General features: G+C 42.0%; 1 protein-coding gene across 13 annotated transcripts in view; it reads left to right on the top strand.

Moving 5' to 3' along the window:
• syne2b (spectrin repeat containing, nuclear envelope 2b) overlaps positions 1 to 20,842 on the top strand; it is a 114,775-nt gene that overhangs the window by 42,285 nt on the left and 51,648 nt on the right. For 10 of the 13 annotated variants that reach the window (XM_069535126.1, XM_069535115.1, XM_069535120.1 and 7 more), the window contains 5 exons: positions 43 to 11,483; positions 12,198 to 18,231; positions 19,115 to 19,345; positions 19,812 to 19,967; positions 20,286 to 20,527. In XM_069535126.1, the coding sequence (XP_069391227.1) occupies positions 43 to 11,483; positions 12,198 to 18,231; positions 19,115 to 19,345; positions 19,812 to 19,967; positions 20,286 to 20,527 (18,104 nt within the window). The remainder of the gene's footprint in view (positions 1 to 42; positions 11,484 to 12,197; positions 18,232 to 19,114; positions 19,346 to 19,811; positions 19,968 to 20,285; positions 20,528 to 20,842) is intronic. The other 3 variants (XM_069535124.1, XM_069535125.1, XM_069535127.1) reach the window with 3 other exon arrangements.

Here is a 20,842-nt window from a genome sequence, read left to right on the forward strand (position 1 = left end):
TAATTTTGTTAGTAATAAATCTTTTTTTATGGTTTATTAAAGGAACTTGAAGAGAAGAAGAAACACAAGCTGGATGACGTTCAGTCCATTAATATCCTGTCCGTTGATCTAGAAGAAACTAAGACTTCAATGATGGCACCACCACGAAAAAACAAGCGCTCACCTGAGAAGAAATCTGCAAAAGGTATCCCATCAACAGAAAAAACTACGTCTCTTGAGGAGGAACTGACACTCCGGGTCATTCAGGAGAGCACGAAACAAAGTGGCAGCACCTCTCAAGAGGCACCTCTTAAAAGTGCAAGGCTTTATGTCACAGTGGAGCCTGATGAAGCTGAGCAAGTTACAGCTGCTGCTGAGGAACCTAGACTGATCCAGAAGGTCGATGAAAAGACTGTATCTGCCGTTAGTGAGGAAACTACACCTGTGCCATCCAGAAGAAAGACCAAAGCCTTGACCACTGATACAGACCCTGTCCAATATAAGGTGGAGAAGATAGCAACCGTTATTCCAGATGTATCAAAGCCATCCACTTCTGCCCCTGTATCTAAAGATGCCTCGGTTGAACTTACAGAGAAAGTGGATGAAACCCTGGAACGCTCCCTTACAAAGTCACTCGCAGAACAAGCTAAGACCATGGCCAAGCTTGGACATACCAGTACAGATGCAATAAGTCCAGAAGTGTCTTCAGAGATTACTGATGCAAAACCTACACTGATAAAGGATGGCTCTGAGCCTATAATGAAAACTGATGCCGAACAACCTATGTCTGTACCAAAGATGTCCCAGGTGATCACAGAACCAATTGAAACTGCTGATGTGCTCTTGCCAAAGAAAAGAAAGTCAAAGGGTCAAAAAACCACTGACGAACCTGACAGCCAGATGTCTTCGACATACAAGGAGCAAAGTGAAGCTGCTCCTAAGGATGAAACTAATGTTATACCGAAAGTAAAGTCAAAGGTTCTAGGTGTTTCAATTGCTCAAGAGCCAGTCTTGGCAGCTGAACAATCTACATGTGTGGTTAAAGAACCTGAAAAGCCACCTGAAATTTCTGTTTCAGAACAAACTGAGGTTTTACCACCCAAGCGAAAGTCAAAGAGTCCAAACCTTCCTCAAAAACACACCGACCAGCAGAAGAAAGGGGAATCTGAAAGTCAACGTGCGGAACCTGACGACGATAAGAAAAAGCCTGATAACCTGAAGTCTTCTTCAACTTCCCAGGAGGTCTCAAAAACAACTGAGGCAATTTTCAAAATTTCTCCAACCAAAAGAAGATCGAAGGGTCCAATGCTCTTCCCAAAACAAGGTACCGAGGAGGGAGAAGATACCAAGCAAGAGCCTGACAGTCAGAAACCTTCCAGAGAGCCAACTACGGATGTTCTGGAAGAAACTAAAGTTATACCAATAAGGAGGAAGTCAAAGACTCTGGAGGTTTTCACAGAAACAGAGGAAGTATCTCCCCATGATAGAATTATGGAAGCTAAGGAAACAACACAAGAAGCTGAAAAGTATCCCACAGTCACAGATATTGTTGCTGAAACTGCTGTTGTGTTTCTACCGCCCAGGAGAAAGCCAAAGAGTTCAGAGCTTCCTTTTAAACTTGCTGAGACAGAGGCAGCTCAGACAGTTGAAGATCCAGAGGGTCAGAAGGTGTGTGTGGCCACAAACAAGGTCTCCCCAACCACAAGAAAGTCAAAGAGTTCGAAGGTTTCTCCAGATGTTCCTCAAAAGGAGGAAACACAGGCTGTGGAAAAGCCAAAAGACTGTCAGGTAACTGAAGCTGTTTTTGTGGAGGAAACAAAGGTTAAACCCAGCAAGAGGAAACCAAAGGAGCATCCTGACAGTCAGAAGCCATCTTCAGTTCCAGAAGCGGTCACAACTGAAATGGTTGTAGAAAAGGGAAAGCTGTCTCCAACCAAAAGAAAGTCAAAGGGGGCGAAACATCTCACAGACGTTGTCACCAAGGATGTGGCCGAGATCACAAAAGAGCCTGATGTACAGAAGTGTTTGGAGAAAACTGAGACGGTCATTATTGGGACTACTTATGTGGAATCTACTGAATCTAGGGAAGAAGTTAAAAGTGAAAAAACGACTTCAACTGTACAGGTAGTCATGGGAGCACCTGAAAGTTCTATTGTGGAAGAAGTTAAGCTCTTGCCACCCACAAGAAAGTCAAAGCATCCAAAGGTTTCTTCTGAACTTCCTCACAAAGAGGTAACACTGCAGGCCATGGAAAAGCCTGAGAGTCAGGAGACATCTTCTATCACAAGTAGAAGTGCTCACAATAAACCTGAGCAAACTAAGAAAGAATCTGAGAGCCAAGCGGTTGCCATGGTTCCAGAGGCTGTATCTGTTCTGGAAGTGACCTCACAACAGATTCAAGGACCAAAGACCGCAAGTCAGAAATCTGAGCTTAGTGTCACCAAGCCTCCAGTCAACGAGGTTGTGAAATCAACTGCAGAGGAGAATCTAACTACAACAGTTGACATTCATCCAGAACGTGAGAAGATTACTGTTCAGGTTCAAGGAACTCCTGTCATTCAGGAGTTCCCAGAAAGAAAGTTGGCCACAATCATTCTTGACACATCTGAGGTTTTTGTGATTGCTGATACTCACCCACATAAAGTGGATACTTCATCTCATGCTCAACCCGTGGAGTCAGAAAGTTCATCTATTTCAAGTACCTTGCCTAAAGTCTCTGAGTCACAGGAACCTGAAGACAAATCTGAAAAAGCTCCAGAACAAACCAGTACCCAGTCTACAGATAGAGACCAGAGTACAGCGCCTCAAACACAACCTCATCTGTCTTCCACACTTACAGATGCACCATATGGAGCAGATTATATTGACAAACTATGGAAAGACACAGCAGAGGTTCAAAAGAGATATTTGCTTCTCGATATGCCTGACATCGGAATTTCTCAGACATGTGACATAAAAAAGGTTGACCCAAAAGCTAGAAGTGATTCCCCTCAGCCTACTTCTCTTGTTTGTGCAGTGGTGCAGCCAAAAATAAGCCGGTCTGAGCAAGAAATAGTGAAACTAAGTGAATCTATGAGTCAGCTTAAGCTCACACAAGAAAGACAGAAAGAGGACAAGGAACAAGGTTCCCCAGGAACCCTCTTTGAACAATCTGCTAAGAGTGATCAAATCCACAATGTGGCAGAAGGGAATGTTTTGCAAATGACTACAAAGCCTGATATACACAAAGAAGAAACCGTACAAGTCTCCAAAGAAAAAAAGGACGAGGTTGACATAAAAGCATCGGTTATCCTGTGTGCAGCAGTGCCAGAGAGCAAGGATATGACTACCACGAATGGACAGCTAGAGAAGACTACAGTTAAGAAGACCGTGATGAAAATGCAAGAAAGCAGCAATGAATTTCCAGACACCATGGCTCAACCCTCCTCTTCTGCCTCTGAAGTATTGAAACCAGACCAGGAAGGGAGCACACATGAAAAACTCAAAGTGGTGAAGGAACATGGTGTCCAAGAGCAGCCTCCGACAGTGTTGACATATTGCATGGACATACCAGCCAAGAGCTTGGATGAAAAGTCTGTCAAAGTGGAGAAAATCCACTTGGGGCCTGAAGTCTGCATTTTGCAACTAGACATAGAGAGTACTGCAGAGGAGCATAAAAATCAAGAGCCAAGAATAGATATTGTTCAAACAAGTATCCTAAGTCAAGGAGTGCCAGAAAACAAAGATAAGACCATTGCTGATGTTAAGCCAGAGAAAGCTGAAGATGCGATGACCGAGGAGAGGGTGCGAGGAATCAGAAGTGAATGTCAAGACAATGTTGCTCAAAGGGAATCAGCTCAACCTATTTCTGCTGTTTCTGAATTAGTACAACCATATGAGACAGACACAGAATTTATAGAAATTAACTTGTATGAGCAAGATACAGTAAAGCCAAGTCAAAGTGAAATTAAGATAGAGTTCTTGAAAACCACACAGGACAAACCAACAGAGGTCAAGGACCATGGGGTCCCAGAAGAGCATCCTGAATCATCCATTCATGGTATGATCGATGTAACCGGAAACCTGGATGAAAAGTCTGTTCAGATCGAGAAAATTCCCATGGAGCCTCAGGTACGTGTTTTACAACTTGATATTCCGACCGGTCTTGAGGAGCATGAAAATGCGTTTGTCGTGAAAGCAAAGGAGCCAAGGATAGATATAGTTCAAACCCAGGGTGAAAAAGAGCACATGCATGATGCACGCCAGAGTCTGCATGAAATGTTTGATAAAGAAGAGAAAATCCACAAAGAGCCTGAAATGTGTGTTTTACAACCTGATACACAGGACATTTTAAAGGACCATGATATCAAATGTGTTGTGATAGAAATGGTGCCAGGGATTGATAAAGATCAGACCTCAGCTGCTGTTCAGCCAGAGGAGGCTGCTGTTTTTGTGCCAATGGTAGAAATGACAGAGGTAATCAAAGAGCCTGGCAGTCAGATAACTAAGGCAAAGTTTGAGGGAAAAACAAAGGTAACATCCAGCAGAAGGAAGTCAAAGGAAGGTCCTGACAGTCAGAAACCATCTTCAGCTCCAGGGGTGGTCACAGGACCAGCTGATATTAATGTTGTGGAAAAGGGAAAGGCATCACCAACCAAAAGAGAGTCAAAGGGTCCCAAACCTCTTCCAGAGGTTGTCGCCAAGGATGTGGAGGAGATTGTAAAAGAGCCAGACCAACAGAAATCTTCAGATCAAACTAGGACTGTTCTTTTAATTGAAACAAAGGTCGTTGCACCTAAGACCATGTCAAAGAGTTATGATGATACCACAGCTGTAGAAGTGTATGACAGTAGTGGGTCTACTGAGGTAAAGACCCAGGAAGCTAGGAAAGAACTTGAAATTGAAAAGGCTACTTCAACTGTGCAGGTAGTCATTGTAGCACCTGAAACTACAGTTGTGGAAGACGTTAAGCTCTCACCAACCACAACAAAGTCAAAGAGTCCAAAAGTGTCTCCTAAACTTTCTCACAAGGAAGGAACACTGGACATAGAAAAAGCTGACAGTCAAATAACTGAAACTACAACTGTGGACAAAACAACAATGATAACCAAAAGGAAGAAGTCAAAGGAAGGACTTGAAAGTCAGAAGCAAACTTTAGTTTCAATGGTTGTCACAGCACCAACTGAAACTACTCCTGTGGAAAAGGGAAAGCTGTCACCAACCAAAAGAAAGTCAAAGGGTTTGAAACTTCTCCCAGAAGTTGTCACCAAGGATGTTGCAAAGATCATGAAAGAGCCAAACATACAGAAATCTTTAGCACAAACTGAGACTCCTAGTTTACTGAAAACAAATCTCATAGCAACCAAAATCGGGTCAAAAAGTTCCGATGATACCACAGTAGTAAAACCTGGGTCTGTTATTGTTGGAACTATTGATGTGGAGCCCCATGAAGAAAGGAAAAAACTTGAAAGTGAGAAGGCTTCTTCAACATCAGAGGAAGTCATGGGAGCACCAATAACTTCTACTGTGGAAGAAATTAAGCTCTCACTAAAAACAATAAAGACAAGAAGTCCAAAAGTTTCTCAACAACTCTCTCCACAGGAAACACAGACCAAGGAAAAACCTGAGAGTCAGATTACTGAAGCTACTATTGTGGAAGAAACAAAGATTATACCCAACAGGAGAAAGTCAAAGGAAGGTCGTGACATTCCAAAGCCATTTTCAACTCCAGATTTGGTCACACCACCAGCTGAAATTACTGTTGTTGAAAAGGGAAGGGTTACCACAACTGCACCGATAGTCATGGGAACACCTGAAACTACTATTGTGGAAGAGGTTAAGCTCACACAAACCACAAGAAAGTCAAAGAGCTCAGAGGATTCTCCCAAGGAGGACACACAGGCCAAGGAAAAGCCTGAGAGTCAGATAACTGAAGCTACTATTGTGGAGGAAACAAAGATTATCCCAAAAAGGAGGAAGTCGAGAGAAGACCCAGTCAGTAAGAAGCCATCTTCAACTACAACTGTGGTCACAGCACCAACTGATATTACTGTTGTGGAAAAGGGAAAGATGTCACCAACCAAAAGAAAGTCAAAGGGTCTGAAACTTCTCCAAGAAGTTTCCACCAAAGAAGTGGCAAAGATCATGAAAGAGCCAGACATACAGAAATCTTTAGTGAAAACTGAGACTCATCATTTACAGGAAACAATTCTCATAGCAACCAAAGTTGTGTCAAAGAGTTCTGATGATCCCACAGCTGTACAACCAGTGTCTGTCATTGTTGGGGCGACTGATGTAGAACCTCAGGCAGCTAGGAAAGAACTTGAAAGTGAGAAGGCTACATCAACTGCAGAGATAGTCTTGGGAGCACGGAAAACAAGTCCAACGGTTTCTCAAGAACTTTCTCCCATAGAAGAAACACAGACCATGGCAAAGCCTGACAGTCAGAAAACTGAAGCTACTATTGTGGAAGAAACAAAGATTATACCCCAAAGGAGAAAGTCAAAGGAAGGTCGTGACATTCCAAAGCCATCTTCAACTCCAGATTTGGTCACACCAGCAGCTGAAATTACTGTTGTAGAAAAGGGAAGGGCTACCACAACTGCACCGATAGTCATGGGAACACCTGAAACTACTATTGTGGAAGAGGTTCAGCTCACACAAACCACAAGAAAGTCAAAGAGCCCAGAGGATTCTCCCAAGGAGGACACACAGGCCAAGGAAAAGCCTGACAGTCAGATAACTGAAGCTACTATTGTGGAAGAAACAAAGATTAGTACCGACAGGAGAAAGTCAAAGGAAGGTCGTGACATTCCAAAGCCATCTTCAACTCCAGATTTGGTCACACCAGCAGCTGAAATTACTGTTGTAGAAAAGGGAAGGGCTACCACAACTGCACCGATAGTCATGGGAACACCTGAAACTACTATTGTGGAAGAGGTTCAGCTCACACAAACCACAAGAAAGTCAAAGAGCCCAGAGGAGTCTCCCAAGGAGGAGAGTCAGATAACTGAAGCTACTATTGTGGAGGAAACAAAGATTATCCCAAAAAGGAGGAAGTCAAAGGAAGACCCTGTCAGTCAGAAGCCATCTTCAACTACAACTGTTGTCACAGCACCAACTGAAATTACTGTTGTGGAAAAGGGAAAGATGTCACTAACCAAAAGAAAGTCAAAGGGTCCAAAACTTCTCCAAGAAGCTTCCACCAAAGAAGTGGCAAAGATCATGAAAGAGCCAGACATACAGAAATCTTTAGTGCAAACTGAGACTCATCATTTACAGGAAACAATTCTCATAGCAACCAAAGTTGTGTCAAAGAGTTCTGATGATCCCACAGCTGTACAACCAGTGTCCGTCATTGTTGGGGCGACTGATGTAGAACCTCGGGCAGCTAGGAAAGAACTTGAAAGTGAGAAGGCTACATCAACTGCAGAGATAGTCATGGGAGCACCGAAAACAAGTCCAACGGTTTCTCAAGAACTTTCTCCCATAGAAGAAACACAGACCATGGCAAAGCCTGACAGTCAGATAACTGAAGCTACTATTGTGGAAGAAACAAAGATTATACCCGACAGGAGAAAGTCAAAGGAAGGTCTTGACAGTCAGAAGCCTTCAAGTATAGTTGTTGTCCCAGCACCAACAGGAATTACTGTTGTAGAAAAGGGAAAGGCTACCACTACTGCACCGATAGTCATGGGAACACCTGAAACTACTATTGTGGAAGAGGTTCAGCTCACACGAACCCCAAGAAAGTCAAAGAGCCCAGAGGAGTCTCCCAAGGAGGACACACAGGCCAAGGAAAAGCCTGAGAGTCAGATAACTGAAGCTACTATTGTGGAGGAAACAAAGATTATCCCAAAAAGGAGGAAGTCGAGAGAAGACCCGGACAGTAAGAAGCAATCTTCAACTACAACTGTTGTCACAGCACCAACTGAAATTACTGTTGTGGAAAAGGGAAAGATGTCACTAACCAAAAGAAAGTCAAAGGGTCTGAAACTTCTCCAAGAAGTTTCCACCAAAGAAGTGGCAAAGATCATGAAAGAGCCAGACATACAGAAATCTTTAGTGCAAACTGAGACTCATCATTTACAGGAAACAATTCTCATAGCAACCAAAGTTGTGTCAAAGAGTTCTGATGATCCCACAGCTGTACAACCAGTGTCCGTCATTGTTGGGGCGACTGATGTAGAACCTCAGGCAGCTAGGAAAGAACTTGAAAGTGAGAAGGCTACATCAACTGCAGAGATAGTCATGAGAGCACCGAAAACAAGTCCAACGGTTTCTCAAGAACGTTCTCCCATAGAAGAAACACAGACCATGGTAAAGCCTGACAGTCAGATAACTGAAGCTACTATCGTGGAAGAAACAAAGATTATACCCAACAGGAGAAAGTCAAAGGAAGGTAGTGACATTCCAAAGCCATCTTCAACTCCAGATTTGGTCACACCACCAGCTGAAATTACTGTTGTAGAAAAGGGAAGGGCTACCACAACTGCACCGATAGTCATGGGAACACCTGAAACTACTATTGTGGAAGAGGTTCAGCTCACACGAACCCCAAGAAAGTCAAAGAGCCCAGAGGAGTCTCCCAAGGAGGACACACAGGCCAAGGAAAAGCCTGAGAGTCAGATAACTGAAGCTACTATTGTGGAGGAAACAAAGATTATCCCAAAAAGGAGGAAGTCGAGAGAAGACCCGGACAGTAAGAAGCAATCTTCAACTACAACTGTTGTCACAGCACCAACTGAAATTACTGTTGTGGAAAAGGGAAAGATGTCACTAACCAAAAGAAAGTCAAAGGGTCTGAAACTTCTCCAAGAAGTTTCCACCAAAGAAGTGGCAAAGATCATGAAAGAGCCAGACATACAGAAATCTTTAGTGCAAACTGAGACTCATCATTTACAGGAAACAATTCTCATAGCAACCAAAGTTGTGTCAAAGAGTTCTGATGATCCCACAGCTGTACAACCAGTGTCCGTCATTGTTGGGGCGACTGATGTAGAACCTCAGGCAGCTAGGAAAGAACTTGAAAGTGAGAAGGCTACATCAACTGCAGAGATAGTCATGAGAGCACCGAAAACAAGTCCAACGGTTTCTCAAGAACGTTCTCCCATAGAAGAAACACAGACCATGGTAAAGCCTGACAGTCAGATAACTGAAGCTACTATCGTGGAAGAAACAAAGATTATACCCAACAGGAGAAAGTCAAAGGAAGGTAGTGACATTCCAAAGCCATCTTCAACTCCAGATTTGGTCACACCACCAGCTGAAATTACTGTTGTAGAAAAGGGAAGGGCTACCACAACTGCACCGATAGTCATGGGAACACCTGAAACTACTATTGTGGAAGAGGTTCAGCTCACACAAACCATAAGAAAGTCAAAGAGCCCAGAGGATTCTCCCAAGGAGGACACACAGGCCAAGGAAAAGCCTGAGAGTCAGATAACTGAAGCTACTATTGTGGAGGAAACAAAGATTATCCCAAAAAGGAGGAAGTCGAGAGAAGACCCAGTCAGTAAGAAGCCATCTTCAAATACGGATGTGGTCATCGGACTAACGGATGTTATTGTTGTGGACAAGGGAAAGATGTCACCAACCAAAAGAAAAGCAAAGGGTCCAAAACGTCTCCCAGAAGATTCCACCAACGAAGTGGCAAAGATCATGAGAGAGCCAGAAATACAGAAGTGTTTAGCACAAACCAAGACTATTCTTTTAAAGGAAACAAAGGTCATAGAAACCCCGACCATGTCAAAGAGCTCTGATCATACTACAGCGGTTAAACCAGGATCTTTCATTGTTGGGACAACTGATGTGGAGCCTCAGCCAGAAAAAGCTGCAGTTGAGATGATTGAGATAAAGGTACAAGAAACCAGGACTCAAAATCAAGACAACGTGGCTCGAAGGGACTCAAATCAACCTACTTCTGATGTTTCTGAATTATTACAACCCTGTGAGACAGAGAGAGTTATAGAAATCAGCTTATATGAAAAAGACACAGTAAAGCCTCGTCAAAGTAAAATTAAGATAGAAACCACACAGGATAGACCAACAGAGGTCAAGGAGCATGGGGTCCAAGAACAGCATCCTGAAATGTCCCTGCATGGTATTGACAATGTAACCGCAAACCTGGAAGAAAAGTCTGTTAAGCTTGAGAAAATTCTAATGGAGCATGAGCCAATGAAAGATATAGTTCAAACCCAGGGTGCAAGTGAGCACATGCATGATGCACGACAGAGACTGCATGAAATATCTGATAGAGAACAGAGAATCCACAAAGAGCCTGAAGTGTGTGTTTTACAACCTGATACACAGGACATTTTTAAGGACCATGAGATCAAATGTGATGTGACAGAAAATGTGTCAGGGATTGATAAAGATCAGGCAAAAAAACCTGTTGTTGAGAGGTCAATTGTAGAACTGAAGGAGGCTGATAAAAGCATTTCTGATGTGAACACCAAGGAACCATGGACAGTAGTCGTCAAAAAAAGTATAAAGGACAAAAAATTGCCCCAACGCAAAGACAAGACTAAGACTGACATTCACAGTGAGAAGACAAAACTTAAGGTGCAACAAATCACCACTGAAAAGCAAGCAGCTCAGAGTGACTCCACTCAACATTCACCTGCTAGTTTTGCATTTGAGGAAAAGACAGAATCTGTACAAACCAGTTTGTCTGAACAAGACAAAGTTAAACCAAGTCAAACTGATACTCAGCCAGAAATTCTTAAAACATCACAAGAAAGTCTCCAAGAGATCAAGGATGCTGGTGTCAAGAAAAGGAGCGTTCAAGTGTCAAAACAAGAAATCAGGTTTGAAGTAGAAGTGAGCTCTACTGAATCTACAGAGTGGGAAAAATTACCAGAACGTAAAGATGAGAAACCAGAAATCCTCAAAACCACAAGGGAAAGTCCCAAAGAGGTCAAAGATCTTGGTGTCCAAGACAAGAAGGTTCAAGTCCTTAAAAAACAAGAAAGGCCAGAAGCACCCAAGAGCCAGGAAACAGAATCAGTGAAGAAGGAAATCAGTGTCACTGAACTTGAACCTAAAACTGTCACAACAGAAAAGGAGCCAAGGAGGAAATCAAGTGTCCAGTTTGAGACAGTTAAAGAAAGCAAAGATGTGACGACCACAGATGGTCAGCCTGACCAGTCAGTTAGGATGATCAGGTTTGAAGTAGAAGTGAGCTCTACTGAATCTACAGAGTGTGAAACATTACCAGAATGTAAAGATGAGAAACCAGAAATCCTCAAAACCACAAGGGAAAGTCCCAAAGAGGTTAAAGATCCTGGTGTCCAAGAAAAGAAGATTCAAGTGTTGAAACAAGAAATTCAAGATGCCCCCAAGAGTCTGGAAACTGAATCTGTTAACAAGGGAGAAATCCACATGACTCAAGATAAACCTAAAACTGTCACAACAGAAAAGGAGCCAAAGATGGAATCAAGGATCCAGTTTGAGACAGTCAAAGAAAGCAAGGATGTGACAACTACAGATGTTCAGCCTGACCAGTCTACAGTTAGGATGATCAGGTTTGAAGTAGAAGTGAGCTCTACTGAATCTACAGAGTGTGAAACATTACCAGAATGTAAAGATGAGAAACCAGAAATCCTCAAAACCACAAGGGAAAGTCCTAAAGAGGTCAAAGATCCTGGTGTCCAAGACAAGAAGGTTCAAGTGTTGAAACAAGACATGCATAATGTACCTAAGAGCCAGGAAACAGAATCTGTGAAAAAGAATGAATTAAAAGTGATTGAACATGAACCAAAAGTTGTCACAACAGAAAAGGAACAAGGGATGAAATCAAGTGTCCAGTTTGAGACAGTTAAAGAAAGCAAAGATGTGACGACCACAGATGTTCAGCCTGACCAGTCTTCAGTAGGAATGATCAGGTTTGAAGTAGAAGTGAGCTCTACTGAATCTCCAGAGTGTGAAAAATTACCAGAAGTTAAATGTGAGATACCAGAAATCCTCAAAACCACAGAGGAAACTCTCAAAGAGGTTAAAGATCTCAGTGTCCAAGAAAAGAAGGTTCAAGTGTTGAAACAAGAAACACAAGAAGCACCAAAGAGCCAAGAAACAGAATCAGTGAAGAAGGAAATCAACATCACTGAACATGAACCTAAAACTGTCACAACAGAAAAGGAGCCAAGGAGGAAATCAAGTGTCCAGTTTGAGACAGTTAAAGAAAGCAAAGATGTGACGACTACAGATGTTCAGCCTGACCAGTCAGTTAGGATGATCAGGTTTGAAGTAGAAGTGAGCTCTACTGAATCTACAGAGTGTGAAAAATTACCAGAAGTTAAATGTGAGAAACCAGAAATCCTCAAAACAACAGGAGAAAGTCCTAAAGAGGTCAAAGATCCTGGTGTCCAAGACAAGAAGGTTCAAGTGTTGAAACAAGACATGCATGAAGTACCAAAGAGCCAGGAAACAGAATCTGTGAAAAAGAATGAATTAAAAGTGATTGAACATGAACCAAAAGTTGTCACAACAGAAAAGGAACAAGGGATGAAATCAAGTGTCCAGTTTGAGACAGTTAAAGAAAGCAAAGATGTGACGACCACAGATGGTCAGCCTGCCCGGTCTACAGTAGGAATGATCAGGTTTGAAGTAGAAGTGAGCTCTACTGAATCACCAGAGTGTGAAACATTACTAGAAGTTAAAGATGAGAAACCAGAAATCCTCAAAACAACAGGAGAAAGTCCCAAAGAGGTCAAGGATCCTGGTCAGACAGAAACTGTAGAAGTAAGTTTGTCTGAACAAGACAAAGTTAAACCAAGTGAAACTGATACTCAGCCAGAAATCCTTACAACTACACAAGAAAGTCTCAAAGAGATCAAGGATCCTGGTGTCAAAGAAAAGAAGGTTCAAGTGTTGAAACAAGAAATGCAAGATGCCCCCAAGAGTCTGGAAACTGAATCTGTTAACAAGGGAGAAATCCACATGACTCAAGATAAACCTAAAACTGTGACAACAGATGATGAACCAAGGATGGAATCAAGGATCCAGTTTGAGACAGTTAAAGAAAGCAAGGATGTGACGACCACAGATGTTCAGCCTGACCAGTCAGTTAGGATGATCAGGTTTGAAGTAGAAGTGAGCTCTACTGAATCTCCAGAGTGTGAAACATTACCAGAAGTTAAAGATGAGAAACCAGAAATCCTCAAAACCACAATGGAAAGTCCCAAAGAGGTCAAAGATCTCAGTGTCCAAGACAAGAAGGTTCAAGTGCTTAAAAAACAAGAAATGCCAGAAGCACCCAAGAGCCAGGAAACAGAATCAGTGAAGAAGGAAATCAGTGTCACTGAACTTGAACCTAAAACTGTCACAACAGAAAAGGAGCCAAGGAGGAAATCAAGTGTCCAGTTTGAGACAGTTAAAGAAAGCAAAGATGTGACGACCACAGATGTTCAGCCTGACCGGTCTACAGTAGGAATGATCAGGTTTGAAGTAGAAGTGAGCTCTACTGAATCTACAGAGTGTGAAAAATTACCAGAACGTAAAGATGAGAAACCAGAAATCCTCAAAACCACAAGGGAAAGTCCCAAAGAGGTTAAAGATCTTGGTGTCCAAGAAAAGAAGATTCAAGTGTTGAAACAAGAAATTCAAGATGCCCCCAAGAGTCTGGAAACTGAATCTGTTAACAAAGGAGAAATCCACATGACTCAAGATAAACCTAAAACTGTCACAACAGAAAAGGAGCCAAAGATGGAATCAAGGATCCAGTTTGAGACAGTTAAAGAAAGCAAGGATGTGACAACTACAGATATTCAGCCTGACCAGTCAGTTAGGATGATCAGGTTTGAAGTAGAAGTGAGCTCTACTGAATCTACAGAGTGTGAAAAATTACCAGAAGTTAAAGATGAGAAACCAGAAATCCTCAAAACAACAGGAGAAAGTCCTAAAGAGGTCAAAGATCCTGGTGTCCAAGACAAGAAGGTTCAAGTGTTGAAACAAGACATGCATAATGTACCTAAGAGCCAGGAAACAGAATCTGTGAAAAAGAATGAATTAAAAGTAATTGAACATGAACCAAAAGTTGTCACAACAGAAAAGGAACAAGGGATGAAATCAAGTGTCCAGTTTGAGACAGTTAAAGAAAGCAAAGATGTGACGACTACAGATGGTCAGCCTGCCGGGTCTACAGTAGGATTGATCAGGTTTGAAGTAGAAGTGAGCTCTACTGAATCACCAGAGTGTGAAACATTACTAGAAGTTAAAGATGAGAAACCAGAAATCCTCAAAACAACAGGAGAAAGTTCCAAAGAGGTCAAAGATCCTGGTCAGACAGAAACTGTAGAAGTAAGTTTGTCTGAACAAGACAAAGTTAAACCAAGTCAAACTGATACTCAGCCAGAAATCCTCACAACTACACAAGAAAGTCTCAAAGAGATCAAGGATCCTGGTGTCAAAGAAAAGAAGGTTCAAGTGTTGAAACAAGAAATTCAAGATGCCCCCAAGAGTCTGGAAACTGAATCTGTTAACAAGGGAGAAATCCACATGACTCAAGATAAACCTAAAACTGTCACAACAGATGATGAACCAAGGATGGAATCAAGGATCCAGTTTGAGACAGTCAAAGAAAGTAAAGATGTGACGACCACAGATGTTCAGCCTGACCAGTCAGTTAGGATGATCAGGTTTGAAGTAGAAGTGAGCTCTACTGAATCTCCAGAGTGTGAAAAATTACCAGAAGTTAAAGAAAAGATACCAGAAATCCTCAAAACCACAATGGAAAGTCCCAAAGAGGTCAAAGATCTCAGTGTCCAAGACAAGAAGGTTCAAGTGCTTAAAAAACAAGAAATGCCAGAAGCACCCAAGAGCCAGGGCACAGAATCAGTGAAGAAGGAAATCAGTGTCACTGAACTTGAACCTAAAACTGTCACAACAGAAAAGGAGCCAAAGATGGAATCAAGGATCCAGTTTGAGACAGTTAAAGAAAGCAAAGATGTGACGACCACAGATGGTCAGCCTGACCAGTCTACAGTAGGAATGATCAGGTTTGAAGTAGAAGTGAGCTCTACTGAATCTACAGAGTGTGATAAATTACCAGAACGTAAAGATGAGAAACCAGAAATCCTCAAAACCACAGGAGAAAGTCCCAAAGAGGTCAAAGATCCTGGTCAGACAGAAACTGTAGAAGTAAGTTTGTCTGAACAAGACAAAGTTAAACCAAGTCAAACTGAAATCCTCACAACTACACAAGAAAGTCTCAAAGAGATCAAGGATCCTGGTGTCAAAGAAAAGAAGGTTCAAGTGTTGAAACAAGAAATTCAAGATGCCCCCAAGAGTCTGGAAACTGAATCTGTTAACAAGGGAGAAATCCACATGACTCAAGATAAACCTAAAACTGTCACAACAGAAAAGGAGCCAAAGATGGAATCAAGGATCCAGTTTGAGACAGTTAAAGAAAGCAAGGATGTGACGACTACAGATGGTCAGCCTGACCAGTCTAAAGTTAGGATGATCAGGTTTGAAGTAGAAGTGAGCTCTACTGAATCTACAGAGTGTGAAAAATTACCAGAAGGTAAAGATGAGAAACCAGAAATCCTCAAAACAACAGGAGAAAGTCCCAAAGAGGTCAAAGATCTTGGTGTCCAAGAAAAGAAGGTTCAAGTGTTGAAACAAGACATGCATGATGTACCAAAGAGCCAGGAAACAGAATCTGTGAACAGGGGAGAAATCATTGTGAGTGAACATGAACGTAAAACTGTCACAACAGAGAAGGAGCAAAAGATGGAATCAAGGATCCAGTTTGAGACAGTTAAAGAACACAAGGATGTGACGACTACAGATGTTCAGCCTGACCCGTCTACAGTTGGAATGATCAGGTTTGAAGTAGAAGTGAGCTCTACTGAATCTACAGAGTGTGAAAAATTACCAGAAGTTAAAGATGAGAAACCAGAAGTCCTCAAAACCACAAGGGAAAGTCCTAAAGAGGTCAAAGATCCTGGTGTCCAAGACAAGAAGGTTCAAGTGTTGAAACAAGACATGCATAATGTACCTAAGAGCCTGGAAACAGAATCTGTGAAAAAGAATGAATTAAAAGTGATTGAACATGAACCAAAAGTCGTCACAACAGAAAAGGAACAAGGGATGAAATCAAGTGTCCAGTTTGAGACAGTTAAAGAAAGCAAAGATGTGACGACCACAGATGGTCAGCCTGACCAGTCTACAGTAGGATTGATCAGGTTTGAAGTAGAAGTGAGCTCTACTGAATCTCCAGAGTGTGAAAAATTACCAGAACGTAAAGATGAGAAACCAGAAGTCCTCAAAACCACAAGGGAAAGTCCCAAAGAGGTCAAAGATCTTGGTGTCCAAGAAAAGAAGGTTCAAGTGTTGAAACAAGAAATTCAAGATGCCCCCAAGAGTCTGGAAACTGAATCAGTGAAGAAAGAAATCAGTGTCACTGAACTTGAACCTAAAACTGTCACAACAGAAAAGGAGCCAAAGATGGAATCAAGGATCCAGTTTGAGACAGTTAAAGAAAGCAAAGATGTGACGACCACAGATGGTCAGCCTGACCAGTCTACAGTAGGAATGATCAGGTTTGAAGTAGAAGTGAGTTCTACTGAATCTACAGAGTGTGAAAAATTACCAGAAGTTAAATGTGAGATACCAGAAATCCTCAAAACCACAAGAGAAAGTCCTAAAGAGGTTAAAGATCTCAGTGTCCAAGACAAGAAGGTTCAAGTGTTGAAACAAGAAACACAAGAAGCACCAAAGAGCCAGGGAAAAGAATCAGTGAAGAAGGAAATCAACGTCACTGAACATGAACCTAAAACTGTCACAACAGAAAAGGTGGCAAAGATGGAATCAAGGATCCAGTTTGAGACAGTTAAAGAAAGCAAGGATGTGAAGACCACAGATGTTCAGCCTGACCCGTCTAAAGTTAGGATGATCAGGTTTGAAGTAGAAGTGAGCTCTACTGAATCACCAGAGTGTGAAACATTACTAGAAGTTAAAGATGAGAAACCAGAAATCCTCAAAACAACAGGAGAAAGTGCCAAAGAGGTCAAGGATCCTGGTCAGACAGAAACTGTAGAAGTAAGTTTGTCTGAACAAGACAAAGTTAAACCAAGTCAAACTGAAATCCTCATAACTACACAAGAAAGTCTCAAAGAGGTCAAAGATCCTGGTGTCAAAGAAAATAAGGTTCAAGTGTTGAAACAAGAAATTCAAGATGCCCCCAAGAGTCTGGAAACTGAATCTGTTAACAAGGGAGAAATCCACATGACTCAAGATAAACCTAAAACTGTGACAACAGATGATGAACCAAGGATGGAATCAAGGATCCAGTTTGAGACAGTTAAAGAAAGCAAGGATGTGACGACCACAGATGTTCAGCCTGACCAGTCAGTTAGGATGATCAGGTTTGAAGTAGAAGTGAGCTCTACTGAATCTCCAGAGTGTGAAACATTACCAGAAGTTAAATGTGAGATACCAGAAATCCTCAAAACCACAGAGGAAACTCTCAAAGAGGTCAAAGATCTCAGTGTCCAAGACAAGAAGGTTCAAGTGTTGAAACAAGAAACACAAGAAGCACCAAAGAGCCAGGAAACAGAATCAGTGAAGAAGGAAATCAATGTCACTGAACATGAACCTAAAACTGTCACAACAGAAAAGGAGCCAAAGATGGAATCAAGGATCCAGTTTGAGACAGTTAAAGAAAGCAAAGATGTGACGACCACAGATGTTCAGCCTGACCAGTCTACAGTAGGAATGATCAGGTTTGAAGTAGAAGTGAGCTCTACTGAATCTCCAGAGTGTGAAACATTACCAGAACGTAAAGATGAGAAAACAGAAATCCTCAAAACCACAAGGGAAAGTCCCAAAGAGGTCAAAGATCTCAGTGTCCAAGACAAGAAGGTTCAAGTGCTTAAAAAACAAGAAATGCCAGAAGCACCCAAGAGCCAGGAAACAGAATCAGTGAAGAAGGAAATCAGTGTCACTGAACTTGAACTTAAAACTGTCACAACAGAAAAGGAGCCAAAGATGGAATCAAGGATCCAGTTTGAGACAGTTAAAGAAAGCAAAGATGTGACAACTACAGATGTTCAGCCTGACCAGTCTACAGTTAGGATGATCAGGTTTGAAGAAGAAGTGAGATCTACTGAATCTCCATCTGGACTCCATCTAGAACCAGAGGAGAAGAGAGTGATTCAGCAACAACAAAGTGAAACAATGGTCAAAGCAGAGATACAAAATGTTCAACTCCCAAAATCCTCAGCTGCCACCACTGGTGAGGTCTGGCTTCATGGCCTTGGTTTACCTAAGGTAAGACATGAGGGTCGCTGATTTTCTTTCCTCCAGTACATTCCCTTCCTTGGTCTCATCTCCGCCCTCCTGGAGCTGCTCTGCATCTCTGGAAAAGCTTTACATCTTCTAAAACCCATCACTTTCCTAAATCTGTCCATTGCTGCAGCTCCTCTTTTCAGCCTCCGTCTGAAACACTTGTAGCTTGTGTCTCTTTAAGGCGTCCCAGCCTGATGAAGCCCAGTCTGCTCTGACTGGCCAACTGGACCTCTCTGTTGTGGTTGGTCAACTGCTTCCAGCACGTGTATTGGCTTTCACTCTTGCTCTACCTGACTTTCTCTCTTGGTATCGTGATCATGCAGAATACCTTCTCCTGGCAAAGTAAAAATCATTAACTTGTCGGTTTACTTTTCTCTTCCTTTAAGAAACACGTCACTGTTGGTAATGGTACTAAATGTACACATGTTAAGTAGACAGAGATAGAGAGAAAGGAAAAAAAGGAAAATCTATACAAGCATCTTCTATTATGCATGAACATGTCTGCACTTGCTCCCTAACATTCTTTAATCCCTAACTTTTCTGCTTCTTCAGAAACTGTTTTCATAAATATTGACATACTAATATTTGGATCTGATCATGGCTATGTTCCAGTAATGTTGCATGAAAGTGACGAACATAAACCCTGTGACATTTATTATCTTAGCTACCAAAGGATTTAGAGCCTCAGGGTGGGAACATGAAATACTTCAAACCTGATTTAATTATCCAGCAAGTCGCAGGGCAAGTCCTGCAAGTCCCTGGTGCATGTTCAGAAAAGAAATGATTCCTCAAATGGAACAGACTTTTCTCACAAAGTGTCAGAATTGTTTTTGCTTTAATACAGGAGTTTTTATATCCACAACAGGAACAACTACACCCTGCTGAAAAGATATCACCAGCTCAGAAACCGTCAGCGCACGTTAGCCTGGAGGAAGTACCCAGGAAGGAAGGATTAGCTGCTCTGGGAAACAAAGAAGAAGAAGAACATGCTGTGAAGAAACTAGGTGTGGAGTCGACAGAAAGCTCCGGCATCAGGAGAATCTTCACAGAAATGCAGCTTCTCGCAGGGACAGGACCCAGCAGTGAAATCACTGAGGTATGTTAACTTGTCTGCACGCTGTCTCTTATATGCAAACGTAACGCTCTGTTCTGACTGGAGGTGTGTTGGTAGAGAGAGGCAGGAGAATATACTGGACTCACTATTATACTATTGCACCAAAAGAAAAGTATAATTCCTTAATTATTTTTAGACTCTTCCTGTATGATAATATCATATTTAGAACATTTTCCATTGCAACAGGCAACAAACTTTGCTCTTATCCCTGATGTTATCAACATTTGTGCAAGAAAGGCTTCACAGAGAATATCAGAGACAAAAATGCAATATTATAAAACATCATTTGAAAAATGTTAGGCCTCCTGCTATGCTACTCTGGAACCGTTACTCTAAAATCGTGCTGCCAAAGGGAGAAATTACATGGAACAAACCTTTTCAGCTTCAAATGAGCTCGAACCTGCACGGAACATGAATTTTGAGACGTGTTTTTTTTTTTTCTCTCAAGGTTAAATCACACGATGATATTCCAGAGACTCTGATTACATCCACCAGTGACATGGATGAGCACGTAAACAGACTGGTGTCTAAAATCTTGAGCTGCAAGAATCGCCCAGCCGAGCTAAACCCAGCAGCCATGGCCCGACAGGTGGAGGAGGCTCAGGTGAGATGACAAACGGGAGTCACTCAGATATTTATGATTCATTTATTGCAGCAGCAGGATTTGTAGAAACAGATGGAGCTGGACAGCAGCAAAACAACAAACATATTGCTTCAGATCTGGGCATGTTCAGTGTACGGTGTATATCTCAAAAACAGCTGCACATTTGCCAACATATTGTGCAATCATACCCTTAAGGTTGTATCTGTTTTAAACCACTCAAGGCAATTTGCTTGTGTTAAGTAATACTCCTATAATCTCAATATACACAATATTAGCTTTGAATAATGGTCTGTGTGTTCTTTGGTTTGTTGAGTACAGCAGTGCAGAGAGTCCGCCCAGGCACAGGGGTCGTTACTGTCCCAGCAGAGAGGAGCTGACGCCGAGGGCAGAGCCTCGCTGGAGCACCTGGAGGATCAGTGGAGAGCTGCAGCTCAGGATGCAGCTGCCATCATCCAGAGCAAAGAGGCCCAGCTGGAGCTTGTGATGGATTATGGCCGACAGATGCAAACAGCCCAGACCACAGTGGAGAGACACAGCGCAGAACTGGACGCTGTGGAAACGTGAGTTTGATCAATTTGAAAATGTAACATAAAACATACATACAGAGACATGATGGCTTCCCAAAAGTAAAGTTTAAGCATATGTGTAGGTCATAAGCCCTGCCTTCTCCATGTTAGCAGATGGGACATGGACAATATTAAAAAGGCAAAGTACTCGTCAAATCACATTTTCTCAACGGCAGTTTCTATCATTTTAGGTAGTTTAAATCACTCTGATGTTCATTTGGTTTCACTCTAATTCGGTGATATTAACGCAATATGGTGAGGTTCCTATCTGCAATATTTTATCTTTATCTCTGGATAGTGGGAGGAAGT

This window comes from Paralichthys olivaceus, chromosome 12, assembly GCF_024713975.1.
Source record: "Paralichthys olivaceus isolate ysfri-2021 chromosome 12, ASM2471397v2, whole genome shotgun sequence".
Lineage (NCBI taxonomy): Eukaryota > Metazoa > Chordata > Actinopteri > Pleuronectiformes > Paralichthyidae > Paralichthys > Paralichthys olivaceus.